This window comes from Siphateles boraxobius, unplaced genomic scaffold (assembly GCF_051911475.1).
Source record: "Siphateles boraxobius isolate OS27281-9 unplaced genomic scaffold, OSU_SipBor_1 9, whole genome shotgun sequence".
Classification (NCBI taxonomy): Eukaryota; Metazoa; Chordata; class Actinopteri; order Cypriniformes; family Leuciscidae; genus Siphateles; species Siphateles boraxobius.
The window spans coordinates 31699195-31719631 of record NW_027509219.1 but is presented as its reverse complement, the minus strand read 5'-3'; the positions used below and the strand labels follow the sequence as shown (position 1 = coordinate 31719631).

The window sequence follows — 20437 nt, the reverse complement described above, 5'->3', positions numbered from 1 at the left end:
GGATGCTCACCACATGTCAATCTGAGTGGAGTAATCTGTGCTGCCCAATAGGATGTCAGGGGGGCGGTACCAGAGGGTCACCACCTCATTGGAGTAGGTCTTGGTGGGAATCGACTTTGCTCGTGCCAGACCTGAAGACCAAACAAAACATTTTTTAAAAGTGCCTCGACCAGTTTCAGCAGGCTTTTTTTAAACCTTTACAAGATATTATACATCAACTCCACTTTAGTCCTACCAGACGTTTAGTACACTACATGCTTTTAGCCAAAGGAACTTTACATTTACAGTACAATGATTACAGAGACAATGCAACTAGAGCAACCTGAGGTTAAGTATTTGGAGTTGCTAAGTGGGCAGCTGGTTTTTATTAACCACTAGGCAACACCACCCACAGAACACAAACCATGAAAAAACAGTTAGAGCAAGAATGAGTTAGTTAATCCAGGCATGTATGTTACAGACCAAAGTCAGCCAGCTTTAGCTCCCCACGGTCGTTGATCAGGAGATTTTGGGGCTTGAGGTCTCGGTGAAGGACTTTACGTCTGTGACAGTAGTTGAGACCTCGCAAAAGCTGAAACAGGAAAAGCTGAGAGGGGAAAAACAGACACAGGTGAATAAATAAGTACCTCTGATTGCCATGTGCAGCACAATAATTAGGAGAAAAAGAAATGAAAGATATTTGTCGAAGTTTTACCTTGACATTGTGCATGTGAATACAGTTTCCACAATCATCTAGGTACTGTTTCAGGTCTTTATCCTAAGAGACAAAGGAAGATAAAGATTAGATAAATAATCAAAATGGAGTTATATTAAAGGTGCAGTGTGTGACTTTTAGCGACATCTAGTGGCTCGGTTGCGAGTTTACACTAAAGGCTCAGCCCACCGCTCACCCCTCCCTTTCGGAGAAGCTACGGTGGCTAAAACGGGACAAACATCGTCGTCTGAGACGGCAGAGAATAGCCAGAGTAAACCAAGTTTCTGTACCACAGTCCATTTGAACCAGATCATGGATAAAGTTTACAAAGCCATAGTCAGGTGAGGATCAAGGGTCTTAATACGTAATATAATAATAGTTATTAGTTGATTGTCTCACGAACGTAACCAGCACATTTCTCCCCACATAGCAAACCCATAATACAGCGAGGGAGAAGAACCAAATGAAACTATGCAACTATGTATTTTTTCTAACAGGGTAGTAAAAGTTTAGCTTGCTAATATGAGCTGTTACTGTAGCTGAGCTGGTTAAAGCGTTAAGCCTTGTTTATACTGGACGCGTCCGCATGAGCCCAAAGGTGCGTGCGGCAAAAATGACGTGATTGTAACAGCGCGCGCGCGTCCGCATCCCCTAGACACCATTTACTACACACAATAGGCTTTTTTTCTCTGATTTTGGAAACTCAATCGACTTAAAATGCTTCGAAGATCGACGGGTTGGTGATTCCTGTAACTGTTTTACGGTCAATGACAAGAGTACTAATCAGCTGTCTCACGAACGTAACCAACACATTTATCCCCACATAGCAAAGCAATAACACAGCGAGGGAGAAGAATTAAGTTACATGAAACAATCCAACTACATCTTTACACCACTGACAAGGGAAAAGTCACTACTCACGGTGTCTATGGCTAGCTTCTAGCTTTCTGCGGCTTCTCTTTCAAGGTAGTGACGAAACGCGCTCTGTAACACTGTTTGTTCGCTGTCGGCTACGGTAGAAACATGACGTTACAATATGTCGACCTTCATAGAAGGGGATTCCCGCGCCTATGTAGATATAAATGCCTCATTCTAAGGTAATAAAAACATTACGGTTTATTAAGTAAGTTCTTTATACACCACTGAACACATAGGTATGGATGTCATATTGCATTTCCGTTAATAGATACTCAAAATTTTTACACATTGCACCTTTAATTTACATCATGACAACTCTCTGAACAGTTCTGGCACGTTATTGAACATGGCAAGGTACATGTATTTGGGCTTGGCAGACTAGATCTGCTACGCCACGTTATTGCTGCTGCTGCTGAGCAAGTATAGACTTGGTAATACTAATAGATACACAGACACATAACGCTCTGAGCATGCAAGATATGCTGCTGCATAAATAGACACATAAATCCTGTAGCAGATCAAGGCAGGTGGAGCTGGGGAAAGTGGAGGGTTTCAGAGAAACTCTGATAGTGGGCTGCAGGACTAGCTTACAGCAAACAATGAGCCAGACTATTAAATTGTTGAGCAAGGATCACATTGGCTGCAGGATCAGCAGAGGCAAATCAGCTTGTGCAAAGCGGTAATGATGTGATTGCTTACAGATTGTATGTAAAGGACCTATCAGCCTGCGCTCTTTAGAGTTTAATGACTGAACTAGATACATAGTGAATGTGCGCTAATGCCTGCTACAGACTGTGTGAATTTGGCAATCCTAAAAGATCATTACAAATCACACTGTATGACATGGATATAATAAACTTGGGTCATCAGCATGCGCTAGTGGTAAAAAAAATAGAGCAAGATGAATCGCACTTTGGCTATTGTGGTTTTTATGTGTGCTGAAAAAAAGAGGGGGAAGCAAAAGAGAAGTATATGATCACGGTCAAGGCTAGGGAAAAGAGGTTGACTTGGCATGCCGGTTTTGCAAATGGAACTTGAAGCAATTAGTTTTAAGTTTTAGAGCCATGCCGGGTTGATCAATATGCCATTTCATGTTGCATTTTTATTGCCTAGTCAGTAGATGTAGGTCTTAGCAGCAAACACACTGTGAGATGATCATGCTAAATATCTGAAATTATCGCAGGCTATCCTTGGTTGCAAGACTGTGACAACGGCCGTCTTTGAACCTCTCTCACTGTACGACGTAGGACCACCGACCACAGAAATCTCCATGATTGGTCATCTTTCGTCTAGGACAGCCCAAAATCGCACACTGTGTACCAGGAGTTAGGGCAGGGAATCCACATTTTTTTGTCAGCCAAACCCACACAAATATTTACTTAATTAAAAAAAAAAAATTAACAACATTTCCCGGTTCATGTTCATAGTTCAATGACATTTTTATTTTTTATGTTTTTTTATTAAGTGTTATATTCGATTGATTATATTCTAATAGTTTAAGCGTTTGATTCTGATTGGTTTTATTTTAAAATTATTTTAATTTAACATTTTATTTAATTATTAGCTTTACATTTAGTTCTGATGTTGTCAATTTATGATCCTTGTTTTTTGCACCACTTACGCTGAAGAAAAGATATGCCATCATGTATGGCACATTTTTTGCACAAGAGTAACTTGACAGTAGTTGAACTACTTTTAATTATGAGTAGCATGCAGCTTGGGGCAAGCTAGTTTCCAAATAGCTTCTCCTACACTGGTGTGTAGGTGACTGCATGTGTGCGATCATGAGTACCCTAAAGAGTGTAGCCTACAGAGTGCAGTGAAATAATGCACATGTGAGAGACTCACCAAGTACTCAAACACAAGTGTAAGAGACTTCTGAGTGTGGATGATGTCATGAAGAGTCACAATATTTGCGTGTTTCAGGTCCTTCAGCAGAGACACTACGGAGACACAGAGACAGGTTATTCCTCAAACACGTGACCTCTAGTACTTCACATGCCTTTATGAATATTCATTGAAAAATGACAAGGCAAAACTACAAGCTACACAAAGTTAGTCTGAAGCTGCAAAAAACAGCTAGAAATATATATTTTTCCAAACGTATATGCACTTTTGCTACTGTACCTTTAAAACTTTAGTATGTAAATGATATCTGTTACGGTTTGCTAGCCTCAAACAACCTGTTTTTGCAGTTTAATTTTCATTAATGGTCTGGGTGTGCTGGGAAGAAGCTTTGAATAAATGTTACAGTACATCAAACTTTATTCAAAAAAGCACAAAAATCCTGCTTTCCATATAATAACCCTTATAATCAGCTGAATGACTTGAACAAAAGCAGTTGATAGTGAATTTATGGATTCACTGGCTAAATTAGAACCTCTCACATATATGAATACAAATGTCTATCACTGCGCAAGCATGTGGGAAATTTGGGGCAGTAGTTTGCTGATCTAATTTTAGTGTCAATCCACTACGGCATGCTTGTAACTCACCTTCTCTAATGGCAGTGCATGGAGCTCCTTCCTCGTGCTCCAAACGGATCTCCTTCAGAGCCACCAGGTTATCCGTCAACTTACTGCGGCCCTTATATACTGTAGCGTAGGTGCCCTGAGAGAGAAAAAGACATAACGCAGAGGAACGTGACCATGGTGCTTTAAAATGCTGTTTTGGAACAGAGCTACTATGTACAACTGGCTGTGAATTAGGGTTATTATCATTAACAAAAACTATTAATAGATCTGTTAATCATTTAAATACAATTGAAACAAGTAAAGGATAATCCATGTCAAGCTGTGCATTAAATGTTTTTAATAAACGACGTGGAGGCAAAGAACCACCTGAGTGTGTGTGAATTACCTACGTCTGTGAAGCTGTGAGCTTAATTACTTAAAAACCACAAGAGTTACCCTCACGTTGCTGAGCGCGTAAATGTAGAATGGCGATTAGACTGACTTGGAACTACCTGTGCATTAAATGTTTTTATTGCACACCTTCCAGCCAATCAGATTCAAATTTCAGACAGACCATGGCATAAAATATTATTTAAATATTAGTTGAAAAACGTAAACTAAACTAAACAAAAATTAGAATAGCCAACTAACTAAAAACTAAAACAACTAAAACTGATATAAAAATAAATCTAAAATGGCAATATTTAAAAAATAATAACAGTAATAACAAACTAAAAAAACACCACATATAAAGATAAAAGCTAATTCAAAATATTATTGAAACTATAATGAAATAAAACAAATGAAACTACTATAATGAAATACTCATTTAAATAACACTGCTGTGAAAATTACCTCCCCTAGTTTATCCAGTTTCACGTACGTCTCCAACTTCCCAAATCCAATCTCAGACTGCAGACACACAAAGACAAAAAGTATGTCATAACATGGTCCTAAAAAGCAACACTTAACACAGGGATACAGGACATTTCAAAGGCATTCATGTGAACCAAAATGCACCCAAATCACACTGCTCCCGTTTCAGACTGCTGTGCTGTGCTGGTCGCAGAGGTTTATGTAATGCACACAGACAACATGAGCTTAAATATCCCTCCCCAAAATAAATTGGGAACAACTGAAGTAACAAATTAGCCGTTTAAACGCATCACAGACCAAGTGTGTCAACAGCACTGAATAAACATCACGTTCTAGGTTTGTATATCATATCAAGGGCAGCTGAAGTTTTAGTATTTTATAATAATGAACTGAAAACGTGATTAACAACATAATCATACATGATTTAATTTAGTAAGTCTTTCTCGTCTGTTTTGTAGGCATAATATATTCACACACACACTATATATATATTATAATGATGAGTAATGCAAAGTATATCAGTTTTAGATAAAAGCATCTGCCGAATGCATACAACAACAAAAAAGTATAAAATAAAATAAAAGCCCCATAATGATCCTAAAACTTAAGCTTAATATTCTTCAATGAAAAATAGAGCTGCAGCATTTCTTCTTTAGATATTTGGGGCATTACTTTATGAGCTTTTTCCTATGACACTCTGGAACTAATATTTTGAGAATGTTTCCGCAGCGAGACATGCCATGAAAGTCTGTCTTGTCTGTGTTCACAATGATTTTAAAGCAATGATAATGTGACCATGAACAAACAAGACTAGTCAAGGAGAAGAGAAAAAAAACACTGGAAGAGAATGAACAGTAGGAGGGATGAGGCTAAAAGGCATGAAAATTGAAGTTCAAATAACTAAAGAACTTTTAATTTAATTCAATAAAATAAGATATATAAGTTATGTTACAAAATGTATTACACTACCGAATTATATGAGCCACATTAAAAAGTGAACAACCTTATGAAAAAATTTAATTTGAGCGGAAAATCAAAACTGGGCATGAAAAGAGACAGGAAAAAGAAAAGAGGTTTACAGAAAGCAATGAGAGAATGATGGGAAAATAAGAAGGAAAACCAATGGAGAGGCATTACCAGCGATACTCTGCGTAATCTCCGGCTGAGCGGTTTGTCAAACAGGGGGCTGTTGAGGCTGAATTTCTCCAGGTAGCCATCAGGAAGCCTGATATCGGCAGGCAGAGACAGACGTTTATTTATGTCCTGAGAGGGAAGAAGGAGGGGAAAACCATTATTAGTTAAGGCCTAAAGGTTCTCTTACACTCCAGAACAGTAATAACCCATCTGGCCCACAGGCTAGTCATCTAACTGATAGCTACCATGGCGTGGAGCATTTTCAATACCCACAATGCACCATTAGTCACGCTCAACTAATGTACCTTCAATAGCAACAAACAAGCTAATGGTTATTATGCGGTACATGGTTTAATTCAAGCAAACAAAACAAAAACAGAAGTAAGGAAAATTGTATGTTTTTATTACCCAACATGTCATGTATTATTCACAGCGTCACGCTCTAAAAATAGTGGCTAGAAAAACAAGCCATGTACGGTCAGAAACATGAACGTACCTCTGAGGAAATTTTGCGACCAGGATTGTTTCTCAGACGAACTCGGACAGGGCTGTGCACCTCATCTGAGGATGTGGCCGAAGCCTGATCGCTCTCTCCATCTGAACCCATTTTTACATCCTCGTGGACGATTTCTGCATTTTCAGACACAACCACACACAAAAAAACATTGGCATGCTGTGCTGACGTCACTATTTCAATGATACAATTTATTGAATAAATCAAATGTAATGTTTCTAAATGTCTCTCCACTTCTCCATTATTCTATTTTAAAACACGCAAGTAATGCTGATGTATCATCTGTGAGCTTGCAACTCTCCAAATGCATTCCTTACACATTTAGCTGTCTGATTCTCGCATCTGATGCATTTATAAGACTCGGAGATTCAAACCACTACAGCTGAGGAACTACTTAGCTGCTCTGAAAGGAGATCCTTCTCGTGCCCACACAAAAGGAAAAAAATAGAAGTCATTATCTTCCACTCTCATTTATTCACTCGCTGCCCCATCCCCCCCATTAAATCATAACCCAACCTCCCACCCCCTCTCGCTCCACACTCAGCATATCTATATCAGTGTATAACAGTGCAGTGGTTCTCAACTGGTTTTGCTTCAGGATGCAGATTAATAAGAAATAAATCAGAATAATTAAAAACAAAAATGTCCTGAAAAAAAAATCAAACACTGAAATGCAAAATTAGTAACACGACAACTACAGAATAGGAAAATCTGTCACATTTTTCTTGAATTTTCAATAGTTTTACACTCTTGGTAGCCAATAACAGATGTAGATTAGGTTTTATTTTATTTTATCTCGTATACTTTTATTTATGCTTTGAGGATAATGGCATGTAAACCCACATTTCTAGTCTGTTTTTTATGCTAAGTTTATAATAGATTGTCTTATAATTCTATGATTTATAATCCTATGATTCATGTTTATTTTATTTACACCATTACCACTTATTTGTATTTTATTTTGCTTTATGAACATCACTGTCACTGCATATATTTTGTGTTAATTGCTTGTTTACACTTGTAAAGCACTTTAAAATTGCATTAGATTTGATTGAAAGGAGATAAATACATTTTTGACTGATATAAACTTTTCCATTTTGGAATCGGTCTAATTTTCCATCAAGTGACATTTGTGAATATACAAAAATATTGTGGTGTCTGACAGGACGTACAGACTTTAACAACAAAAGATATGGGAAATGTTTCTTTCTTTCTCTCTTGATAAGCATATTTATTTTGCTATCCTAATTATGCACAATTATACGGTTAGTTTAATTTTTATTATTTGCATTTAGCATTTTTTTCCCTGGGTTGCAACCCACCAATTGAGAACCACTGTAATAGTGTATGTGTCTACGCTGCATTATACGAGAGTCCAAGCTGTGCAGTAGAGTTGGGAATCAAGAACCAGTTTAATTTTTTGTCAGAAAACACGGCAACCGAATGATTTTATGACGATCAGTTCCGTTAACCATCTGAAACGCTTGCAATCTTCCAACAATGTGGATGGAACTCCTAATAAAATCAGCAATATAAGCATTATATTGCACATCTTATTTTCATCCAACATGCATGTGAATCAACATTTAAGCAAGTGGTTTATTGCTTCTCGCAATTAAAAAGTCTGAGTAATGCGCTTTTTCAGGATACATATGCCTTGTTGTAGACATTGTATGACATAATTTTAGCAAAATAGTAATAACAGATCAGAAGCACTTACACTATCAGAAACAGTATACAATACAAACAGCATATAATACAATCTCTCTTAAACCTACTTTGAATCTAGCGGATTTTGAAGAGAAATAAAAACAGAGAAGTCTTTTGTCATTACTGTTCTGCTGAAATTATCTAATTGTTTGAAAACAGGCCTTTAAGGGAAGTGAATGCTAAAGAAATGGTTTCTAAAAGAATCATTAACAGAAGCGATAAGGAACATGGAATCGGAAGCAATAATTCCTGACGATTCCCATCCCTACTGTGCAACTTCACACACACACATCACACTCTGGTCCTCTGTGTGCATGCGTGTTCGTGCGTGTGAATGTACCGAGGCGTGTGGTGTGGTTGAGATAGGAGCTGAGACTGCGGCCCAGGCTGCGTGGTCTGCGCAGGGCGCTGCTGTAGGACTGCAGGAGGGAGTGCATGCTGAAGGAACCCCCCGAACCTCTCACTGAACCCCGCAGACCACCACTGCCGCCAACTGGCATGGCCTCTGGGAGGGAGGAGAGGGGAGGAGGACGACACACAGAGGAAATGAGGACGAAGGAGAAGGGGGGAAGGGCAGAGAAGGAGCCGGGAAGGAGAATGTAAATGTGGCGGGACACATAATGGAATGAGCATTATGGGTAGGGGAAAGAAAAAGGAGCAGAAGTGAATGGAAAAGGGGTGCATAAAGAAGATTATCGTATTATAGAGATAAAAAGAACAGAAGTGGTTGGGAGTGAGTGAAATGGTTTGGATGAAATGGTAATGTTGGGTTGCAAGTGTTTGTGATTATTAGGGAAGAATGAAAAGGAAGAAGAAAAACAAGGTTGGAGGGGGAAAGGTTTCAAGGATGAGAAAAAAAAAAGAGAAAATATCAAATTAAAAACAGAAAGTCAAATTTTAGAGCATGCATTCATTTTTCCAAAACTGTTATTTAAAAAAAAAAGGATCAATTTACAAGGAACATCTTCAGTGTTAGTAAATGAGGTTCAAGGGCCACAATTAAGCAACGACACTGATAAATTCATTTTCTCGCTGCCGGTAATTGTTTCTAATGATGCTCTGCACTGTGGCGGCGATTAAAACGGCACACAAGGGCATCGATTCATCAGCATATGAAAGCCAAATGCATTTCAAATTTGTGCAGGGTTTGGAGAAATGCCAAAACACACTACAAAAGAAAGAGATGGATTTGCAGAGTTAATTTGATGATATGTTGGCATATGGTAATTATAACATATATTACATACATATATATTATCAGCTTGGGTGAGATGGTTATGGAGATAGATGTCAAACTGAAGCCGTTTCATTGAAACCGTCGAGATAAGTAGGAACTGACAGTGCAGTTAGCTTGAGATTGGAAGCCATGCTGGAAGACGCATGCTGATTGGTCAGAGGGGGTAACAGCAGGCAGGAGACAGTAGCTTAGCTCAACGCACACAGAGCCATAGCCAGCCCTGACTGATTGGCTTTAAAACTCATTTCAACGTTTTAATGCAATGCTCTATATCTGCATACCCGGATCACACTTGCAGGCAACACGTAGGGAGGCGGAGGTGAATGTATGCGTTCAATGACGAATGGTTGAAAGACACTTCCTGTGTTTGATAAAAAGATCTGGTAGAGCTTTAAAACCACATGGACTGAAGCGTTCTGGTTGATTCTAGAGTGAATCAGGACTTTAAAATTCATCATGAAATCCAACTCGACCCTTATTTACTTTCTGTATAAATGTCTTATATGTTCATTAGTGCATGCTACTCGTATATAAAAATTTGTTTTCATCTTTCATTAAAATACTTAATACAGTTATTTTCTCTGTATTTAATATTAACCTAATATAATCAAATCATGATGGATTAAATCATGTTCCTGCTGAATATTCTGCTTACTATTCTATTGCATGCTGTCAGCAAAGACTTCTTTTTTGTCTTCTTCATATTACATTTCAGATGCACAACTTGGGTAAAATGTAATTTCTTTTGCCATGGCCGTGTAGAATCAGCAGAGGTGCAGCACCTCCACTAAACACTGCTGTAAAGTAAATGCACTGTATTAAAATTCATAGCTACTCTGTTCCAGATTTACAGCTGAAGTAAAATCCACAAATCTCTCATTAAACCATAAGCATAGAGAGGAAATTAGCAATTCAACTAAAACTACATCTTTTACACTCAACATGCTGAGAATTACAGCACTTAAAGTAGTCTGTTGACAGAATAAAATGTTCTTTTTGAAGCCTGGCCATTAGCAACAATTTTGGCCACTTTCTGGCTGCCATTATATAAAAACCCTGGAACAGATTGTACAGATGGCGCTGAATTTGAGCTGTTTTCATCCCCTCCGGTAAGAATGCTCTCTCTCTGGTTATGAGTGTGTGAAATATTACATGCCACAGAGTTCATGCACATCCCAATATTGGGAAAGAACGACTAGCACGACCTAGAGATGAAAGGTTATTATGTTGCAAATGTTCGGGTTAGGTATGCTTTACCATACTAACTTTGATTAGGGATCATAAAACAGATAAGTACAAGTTTGCACATTTTCTGCATCAATTGCATATGTGGAATACGGCAGAATGGAGTTATGGACCGTTCACACCAAGGACGATAACTGTAACGATAATATAGTTCTAAAAATCTTTCTAAATATAAATAGAACAGCAGAGTTCACGCCACAACTATAACGATAATGTCACTGAGAAAAGATATCATTGGAATCACTTTCAGAATTATTTTTTCCCCACTGATGAACGATAAAAACATTGACAGCCAATCAGAATCCATCCTGGTTTAAAGAGCTTGACCATTTAAAGCAGCAGACGACAAACCTTCAGCACATGCTTAGAATAAACAAAACGATATTGTGCATTGGTGTGGACGACGCCAATAAAGTTATTGTTATAGTCATCTTTAAAGTTATTGTTCTTGGTGTGAATGGGCCTTTAAACGTGGTAAAATTAGTTAATTAGTTAAAATTAGCATAAATAGTCTAAATTTTTAATAAACAAAAAAGCAAGGGACGAATTTTTGTTCTTAGGAAATCTGTGAGTTCTTTGGATAGAATTCACACATTCATTTGAGTTTTTTGGAAAGCTCTGGAACGTTCTGTGGAATTCTGCAGATTCTATGCATGTTTACTGATAAGCTAATAATCCAATAATCGAAATTAAACCAAAATCACGACATGGCTTAGTCAATGATTTAATTAAATAAATATAGGCACCGCATTTTTCAGAGTGAACTGAAGACAGCCATAAATATTAGTATTGTCATTTTACAGTTTAAATGTAAATGTAAATAATTTACTATTTTTCTTAAATACTCAATCTCTTTATTTTACAATGAATCATGCAATAGTAGTATCAGTTTCTTTTTATTTAATAATTTCTATAATTTTAGTTAATAATGATAGTAATAATAAAATAGTAATTCTTTTTTATAGCCTTGATAAGCATTTTAATGACAAAATTTTGCAAACCTGGAATTCTCTTAATCACAGTTTAAATCGCAATTTTTACCAGAAAAATCACAATTAGATTTTTACACAAATCGTGAAGCCCTAATGGGCACTTTTCTATGCTTTACTGGTTAAGTGTAACTGCATCCATTCAGTAAACCACTCTATGCCGAGTGCGTGCGGCTTCCGTGCCGTATTTCAAGAAAGTGAATGTTACTGTACCGGAATCGCTGTGTGCCCCTGTGTCCTGAGAGCTGATGGTCTCACTCATGGTCTTGTCCCCGCTGTTACCCCCTCGCAGTGTCAGGGACAGCTGCCGCTTGATCTTCCTCATGCGGTCCATCAGTGGGGGTAAGGGGGGCCGAGATGAGGGGGGTGGAGGGGTTGCCACTGTTCAACCGCCCTGTCGGACACACACAAACAGGACGTTACAAGCTGCTTCCTGGTACATTTGATATCTTCAGTGATTACCGGAGAGAGCAAAGTCATGCATTTTCAAGGACACTGTTCTCTTAAGACTGTAATGGAGTGATTGAATATATTATGGGATAAATATTATCTTAAGATTATGGGTTAACAATGGTAAGACATGTGGAGCAGAGAGGTGATTCTGAGGACAAATTTGTTTATTTCATAAGCACTGAACTTTATTTGAGCGGATGGCACTCTATGGAGTGGACATCAAAGCGAGAGACAGTAACTGGAAGAGGTTCACAGTTAGAGATCACACCTAAAATAAACAAATCACGCAGTTGCAAACATAAGTAATAATTAGCAACAGTGTTCTCACACTCATCATTTTTCATTTATAAATCAAGTGCTTCAAGGACTGCAGACGTTGCGGAGTCGAGTGCATTTAGGCCGGAGATGCAAGTAATCCAACTGGGAGACTCACAGAGAGGTGCAAACAGAGATCCATTAAAACTCTCTGAAGGAGTCTTGAGCAGGAAGAAAGCACTAAACGCATGATAATGATCACAGAACAGACTTGAGCATGAACATTCATCTCAGTTCAGTGAAGATCAGAGAAAACAGTGAGAGGGAATGTTGAGAATAGCATATTACTTTTTTGCAGTATGCACAAAACACCCAGATGACCTACTACAATGTGCAGTACACATAAGCAAAGCACACCAAGTGGGATACCACAAGGCCATTTAGGGGAATTTACTTATAATGGAGGGACAGAAATCTCATAACTCTTCATAAACAATATCTTAATTTGTGTTTGGAAGATGAAAAAATCGTATGGGTTTGAAAAGACAAAAGGGTGAGTACATACTTTTTGTTACACCCCTACAAAATATAAAGCTTTTTTTTTGGTCTTTAGGTTCGGTGTTAAAAATGACAGTGCAAACGCTAACCGAACCAAGACAAAAAAATATAATTTTCTTTTTTTTGGTCCGGTCTACGGATGAAAAGAACCATGAGAACTGCGTGAACACACCCTTAATTTGCCAAAGAGGCATTTATGACAAGAAAATACACATCCCAGCAGTATTTCAAGGTGATACAAACATGTAAAATCCAAGATGATGGTTTAAAAGCACATTGAGCAGAATGCATAAGGTTTGGAATCATTCACGCAAGTGGTGACAAAAGGAACACCTTTATCAATGTTTTTAACCATCACGTCATCTCAGTCTAAAGCATGTGGTGGCACATAGTGAACAGTCCAAAGGGTTTTAAGCCACTCCAAGGCAAACAGTTGGAAGGTTAACACCAAAAATATTATAAATAGTTGAAATACTTGAAATAGTGAGAGTGGTGTTTCCTTTCTTCCCTGAGGGGGAATCACGGAAACACGCCTGAGATCCAAGACGGAAAAAAAAATACAGATGTTCAGGAGAAATATGAAAAAGAAGAGCAAATAAAGGGGACAGAGCCAATTGCAATAAAAGCACTACAAGGCATTTGAAGCATCCTACCTAGGGTCCGAAATTAACTTTTTGGCTCACCTGCCACAGGGACTGGTAGATGAAAAAATCCACCAGCCAAGCATATTTTTTACCGGCCAAAAATAATAAACAGCCTTTTTGTGTCACATATACATTCATTTCAGTACATTTAATTGAGATAAGGTATTATGTTGAATGACTAGAGTAGAAGTCAAAACAGAGCAACAAATATAAGACATGAAAGATGTGAGCATCGAACTAGTGCTCATAACAGAACATTTGAAGGTTTTGTAAAACTATCAGATACTTTACCGAAAGTAAAAAAAATTACAGATTAATACTATCAGTTAAACGGTTTAAAAGTATATATTTACTATATAATATAATATATTATTAATAATATTACTGTAAATATTTTATATATATATATATATATATATATATAGCTTTTTTGTTTGTTTAATGCTTGGTTAAAAAAAACAGTATGCAGCCTATATTTGTTAAATCACAGGGCGCGTCCGTCGACACGCGCAACAACACGCGCCTAAAGACATATTTCGCAAGCAAGCAAAGCAAGCTAAGCAAGCAAAATGAACCAAGCGAAAAGAAGTAGCTACTGTGGCACAGTTTCGACAGAAAGATCGACGAATAATTAGAAAATATGCTACGCGGTATTAAAATAGCAGTAGGCCTAGTGCAAGTAGGCTACAATGCAATATCACTTGCGATGCAAACATCCACAAGCAAATGAAAGGCGCTTTCCGAAGTTGGCCACTCTAGCGAGACGTTATCTCTGCATTCCTGGGACATCTGTGCCATCGGAGACCCAGATTCACCCCACATCATGCAGACATGTTACTTTTTTTTAAGTAAAAACTAGACAAGCTGTGGATTGAGGTAGGTCTGCTATTTTTATTTGACGAAAAAAACGTAGTCTGATGAAAAAACGCAGTTTTTTCAAAGCTTCAAACTGATTCAGTGTTTTATTTTTGTCATCTTAATTTGTTAATTATTTAAGTTAAAGAAATATATTTAGTGTAGGTCTATTTTAGGTGTGAAGAAGGTTCACACACGCTTCTTGAGGCACACACACAAGGTCTCTCGCTTTCTCCCTCTCAGCACGCGCTACACGGTTTGGAGCTCAGTATGAGCGCGCTCTTTCTCGCTCACTCTAGATTCCAGGAGATTTGAACTAATTTGCGGACATCAGGGAGCCGCTATCAATATGCGGGAGACTTGCGATGTCTGGAAAATTCACCCGCCAGTGTGGCGGATAGCCTTTTAAGATTTACTCGCCAAACGGAAAATCTACCCGCATTTGCCGCTTGGCGGGTGTTAATTACGGACCCTGATCCTACCTATAAACTAAGATAAACCAAACAGCCTAAAATCAGTTCTTCTGAATCAGACAATAAACAGGAAATACAAGGCGATCCACAAACCTTCACTCTTGTTTAGGGTAAAACAATGTCAACAGCCCTGAAGAGGGACTTTGACTCTGGACACTATGGAAAATATTATCATGTTTTGCCGTTTGAACAACAATCATTCGCATTCAACTGGAAAAGAAAATGTGGCTGAATGGCTTACAAAGCAGTGTGTTATATCATCTGCTCTGATGCAAAGATAAATCTAGTTATTGTCCAATCATTTCAGTGATCAAAGACAAACAAGACACAGTTTTATATATTATATATATGCGCAAGCTTAACCTGTTTGCCCTCCACCAATTTCTCACTAAACACTTAATTCATGACCAAGTGAGTGATTGTGGCAGAGCATCAGCGGTCTACACTGGGTTAAGGGCCGTTTTCAGCTCTCAGCAACATCTTAGTGCTGCTTAATCAGGGTTGATGACTCTTTAAGACTCTTTCTATCACTTTTCATTACTGCCTTTAGCAGTCGACCATCAAAACCGCATGCAGGACAGCATTCTGTGGGCCCCTGCTAGCTAACACAAGACTAACCGCATGTCAACTGTCCTGCAAACAGACTGGCAGGGTTTGGTTTCAGAGCCACTGTGTTTCTTTAACTGACCTGCATCAATACGGCACAGGCTGAGGCTCATTTATCCAGTCCATAAGTCAATAAAAGCTTCATGGGGTTCAGACAACTGACAGTGACAGCTTGCTCTTCGCCCATGTGGATGAGTTTACAAACCTGGTCACCCGAGCGGCAAAAAGCGGCCTGTTTCCTGTAAAACATCTTTAATTCGCATTTGACCATATGCAAGAGTTAACAAAGCACCAGTTCATTCATACTGGCCACAAACATCCCTCTCCAACTAGACTGACATGCATCCAAACACAAGGCGACACCCCAACGGGGGTGACCTTCATAGAGACTGATTCTGGAACACCAGGTCCAGACATGACTACATCAACCAGCCTCTAGCCCAAATGCGTTTGTGTTGCTGTCATTTCTCTGTGGTGGCAGAAAAGTTGAAGAACGTGACCATACAGTGCAGCACTTCATTAATATTATTATGGTGGTGACATGCCAGGACTGGAAAAATCAGCCCGCTCAAGTAGGTTACTTTCTAACTGGACAATGCTATTCATTGAGGAATTATGGGATCGCACATTCTCAAATACCGCCGCAAAAATGAAGTCCTCTTGCAACAGTTGCAACAGGATGCAGCATTTGTCAATTATGCCCAAAGCTATGGAACACACTACCAATAGATATTAAGGAAGCCAGCTTGCTAAATATTTTTGAAAGAAAGCTAAAAAGAAAACGGATCTTCTTATTTTAGCTTTTAATTATTTATAGAATTTTTACTTGTTGCTTATTGTAATGCAGCTTGCAAAGTGATTTACAATAAATAAAATCCTTGAAAAATAGCCTATTATACAAATAATGTTTTTTATTGTTATTGTTATTATTATTATTCACTTGCTCAGAGGAATAGTATGTTGTCAACAACATGCCACGTACAATTCAAAAGTCAGGGACGACGCCTGAAATATTGTGGGAAAATGGTATGAAGGTATTTTGGGAATATATCTTTAAGCCTGCAATACCAAAAACAAGATCATGTAGCCAAAATAAACCAATGCTTGACCTACATGTTTTTTTCAATGACTGATGCTGATACTGAGACTTAGAGAGCAAGGCTTATATTACATAATGACAGAATATACAAAGAAGTGCTAAAAAGAAACAAACACATTCTACTCAATATTTCCCGCAAATTCTCTAAAAAAAAACTATATGCATTGAAAAAGCTGTTGGTAGATTTGCGGCACTAAAACAAAGTTCAAGTACATTAACTTCTGTTTGTCGATCATGAACAGATTTCAGTCAATAAATCCTTATATCACAAAATATAGGCCTAATACCCTTAAAAATGACTACAGACCCTTTCTGCGAACATCAATGCACGTTCCTTTGGAATTATTCTAGTCTTGCTTCAAAGCCAATTACTCCCAACACAGAAGCCAAAGGTCAAGTGCTTTCCCTAATTCTTTTAAATAAGCAATCAATTTTAACTAATACTTAAATGTGGGTTGATGAACGCCATCAAAGTGATGCGTGCTACGGCTACAACTGTGTAAGGGGAGGAAAGCAAACTTAAAGTCTCCTAAACCATCTGTCACAACAACCTTATGATAATACTCCAGAAACCAACCCACTCAACATGCATTTACGCCTCCAACAAGCCATTGTGAATCAGACCGGCAACTGTCAAACATGTGCCTCCATCTGACCAGACTCGAGTCTTTAAATGTGACTTCTCCTTGCTTAATCTTACACAATGTTTTGATCAAGTCGGACAGGATCACCCAGACCCTACCTCCTTCCCCATTCCATCAGTTTTGCACCAAAAGTGGTTTCACCAGCTGGCAAATCATCTTGAGATGGAAGGATCATTATGGCCTTTTTTATTCTAAAAACGCAGCTTTACCCCAGGTTGTCATAAAAACAATACTACATATTCACAATAATGACGTCGACTTGTGTAACACATCACATCATGTTTTGAATGATTGACGTTACGCTGTCATCACAAGATACATTGCCACAGTAAAGTACGTCATCGATTATGTTTCCTCTCTTTTAGAACCATTTCTTGAAATATTAGCTTTTATAATATGAATGTTAAACAAAACTGCCTAAAATGAACATATTTAATAAATGCATAACGTTACTGTATACGTTAACGTTAAGCATTTGAGGTAATTCAATTACATTAGAGCACAACATGACTGAATAAAACACACGACTCCCTCAGGATAAGAAGATAATTCAGGCAAGCCATAAATAAGTTCAAAAATAAGGAAATTAAAAATTCATTGCACCCAGACTGCTGACTAATTCACAGTAAAACACACATAAACAAGCTAGCCAGGTTAGCTAGTTAGCTGGCTTTAAAGATCAGCATGAAACGGCCATTGTACAGGAATGCAGGAATGATTCCTCTTTATTTCTATTCATTCATTCTAGTTTTTCTGTTGTCCATTCGCATATATCATAAAACAATCTCCCAGTTTTCATTCAGACAGCCCGACCCAAACAGGATATCACACACATAGTCCGGCTCAAATAAACTCACACAAAAATGGCCTAAATGTACTTTTTCTGTCACATGATGATGCTTTTTCCACTTTAAGATGAAATATCAGGGTGGACAGGGGTGGTTTTCTTACCCGTAGAGTTGAGATCCGTGTGCGCTTTTGTAAGTGAGTGCGTGTTGCTCGTGTAATCTTAACTGCAGTAATAATATCCCAAAGCCGCCTCGCGCTCCCAATAGTCCTCGGCCATGATCATCTAGTGCTGCTGCTGCTCGTCCGGTCTCCAATGCTGCTGGAGCGACTCCTCCAGACCCCGCATGTCTCACCACTACTGCTCCTTTTTGCTAAAACGTTACTGCAGCTGTTCCTTTCCTTGCCAAATCCGGACTGGAGTGGATCATGGAAGCGACAGAGCAGCTGCGAATAGATTCAGGAGTCACTCACTCCACCACCACCACCAGGACTCTTTGGATAGGCTGGAGAACATTTAATTATGTCGTTGGGCTAATTCATATGTAATTAATGAGTTTTATGTTATATCTGAATTTTATTACAATGTGTTCTTGATTAGATTGGTTCAGTAAATTATGCGTCCCTGCAGTCATGAAATTAAAATATGAAGTGCAAGCGTCTACCCCTAATAAATTAAACTGGCTTATAATGGGCTGATCCAAATTAAATTCAAGCAAGTCAGACTGTACCATTTAGGCGGAATGCGCAGGGGAGAGGCAGTGGGAGTGCAGTAATGCAGAATGCTGTGAGCCACTGTATGTCATGCTGAGCTGTTACATTTTTGGCATATTATTTGTTTACTAAATTACGTTAAACGGCAGTTGTTTGCAATAGGATCAGTTTAACAGTTAAAAGGCTTCTAAATGTAGATTTACATTGTTCCTCCCTAGCTAAGATCATGAGTGATGGTTTGTATACAGGAATTCAGTCCATATCTATCTATCTATCTATCTATCTATCTATCTATCTATCTATCTATCTATCTATCTATCTATCTATCTATCTATCTATCTATCTATCTATCTATCTATCTATCTATCTGTCTGTCTGTCCGTCTGCCAGTCTTCTCTGTCTGTCTGTCTGTCTGTCTTTTTGTTAGTTTGAAGTAATAAATCATAATTCTATTAGAATTATTTGCAATCAGGAATGGAATTCAGACATTTTAAATATCTATATATTTATTTCAAATAAAATAAATATCCCAAAATTAACTTGGGAAAAACCTACATTGGTCCTCCTATAATTATATATGTGATGTAAAATGTCTATTTATTTACTTAAAATTATTTTAAATAATCTCTCTGTGTGTGTGTGTGTGTGTGTGTGTGTGTGTGTGTGTGTGTGTGTGTGTGTGTGTGTGTGTGTGTGTGTGTGTGTGTGTGTGTGTGTGTGTGTGTGTGTGTGTGTGTGTGTGTGTGTGTGTGTGTGTGTGTGTGTGATGCAGAGCAGTGGAGCCCCACAGTGAGTCACCACTCTGGCATGCCTCAGAGCCCCCAGCAGTTACTTTAGTCCTAGAAACCCACTGTATGGGGGTTGCGTCAATGTGCCTTGGGTACAAATGAACATTTCTTTTGTTCTTTTGATAGCTTCCAACATTTTTTGCTTCACAAGATACAGAATGGAATTATAAGGAGTTAGAAGTTTTGAGCACACCATGACTTGATCTTAAACTTAAAGCCCTGTATGTGGGCGCTGTATCTGAACCATGTCACCAGGCCAGCAAATATCACTATTACATGAAAATATAATAAAATAAAATAAATATATAGATATATATCGAAAAATATATATATCAAGTTGATATTTATATGCTGTAAGGTTATACTTTTTGTTATAAGTAACCATGCATTTGGGGAAAAGGCATTACAAATCATGTTTTTTTTTCAACATCCATGCTCAGAAGCCCTTAATTATGTGTAACACTATAGCCACCGGCAAGGGCACACATGTATGTTTGACCTTGTTTTGATTACAGTAAGTGAGCACTTTTGAAAATGCCTCTTTTGCCCACCAGTAGCCACTGTTCAGCCAGGTCAGGCGACTTCAGCACTATGCCATGTTTATTATTTCTTGAAGATGACCACATACGATTGGGCTCTCATTAGAAATAAGGATATTATTAAGGTCTCATTTATGCTGGTGAATAATAATGCAGATAAGAGGAGTTAAGTGGCTGATGGTAAACCCAAAAGGCAAACCCATTGACGCATGCTTTAATGTGCTGCATTCATTAGCACAGTCACATTGCATGT

At 38.2% G+C, this 20437-nt stretch overlaps 1 protein-coding gene across 4 annotated transcripts in view; it reads right to left on the bottom strand.

Annotated features, from left to right (window-relative positions):
• Nucleotides 1-18825, bottom strand: part of cdk16 (cyclin dependent kinase 16) — a 30254-nt gene extending 11429 nt beyond the window's left edge. For 2 of the 4 annotated variants that reach the window (XM_077223082.1, XM_077223081.1), the window contains exons 1-10: nt 18309-18639; nt 11984-12164; nt 6572-6705; nt 6079-6204; nt 4921-4977; nt 4108-4222; nt 3461-3555; nt 695-757; nt 463-586; nt 11-131 (exon numbers count right to left, since the gene is read on the bottom strand). In XM_077223082.1, the coding sequence (XP_077079197.1) occupies nt 11-131; nt 463-586; nt 695-757; nt 3461-3555; nt 4108-4222; nt 4921-4977; nt 6079-6204; nt 6572-6705; nt 11984-12104 (956 nt within the window). In that variant the 5' untranslated portion in view covers nt 12105-12164; nt 18309-18639. Of the gene's footprint in view, nt 1-10; nt 132-462; nt 587-694; nt 758-3460; nt 3556-4107; nt 4223-4920; nt 4978-6078; nt 6205-6571; nt 6706-8639; nt 8805-11983; nt 12165-18308 lie in introns of all 4 variants that reach the window. The other 2 variants (XM_077223080.1, XM_077223079.1) reach the window with 2 other exon arrangements.
• Between the last annotated feature and the right edge of the window lie 1612 nt (nt 18826-20437).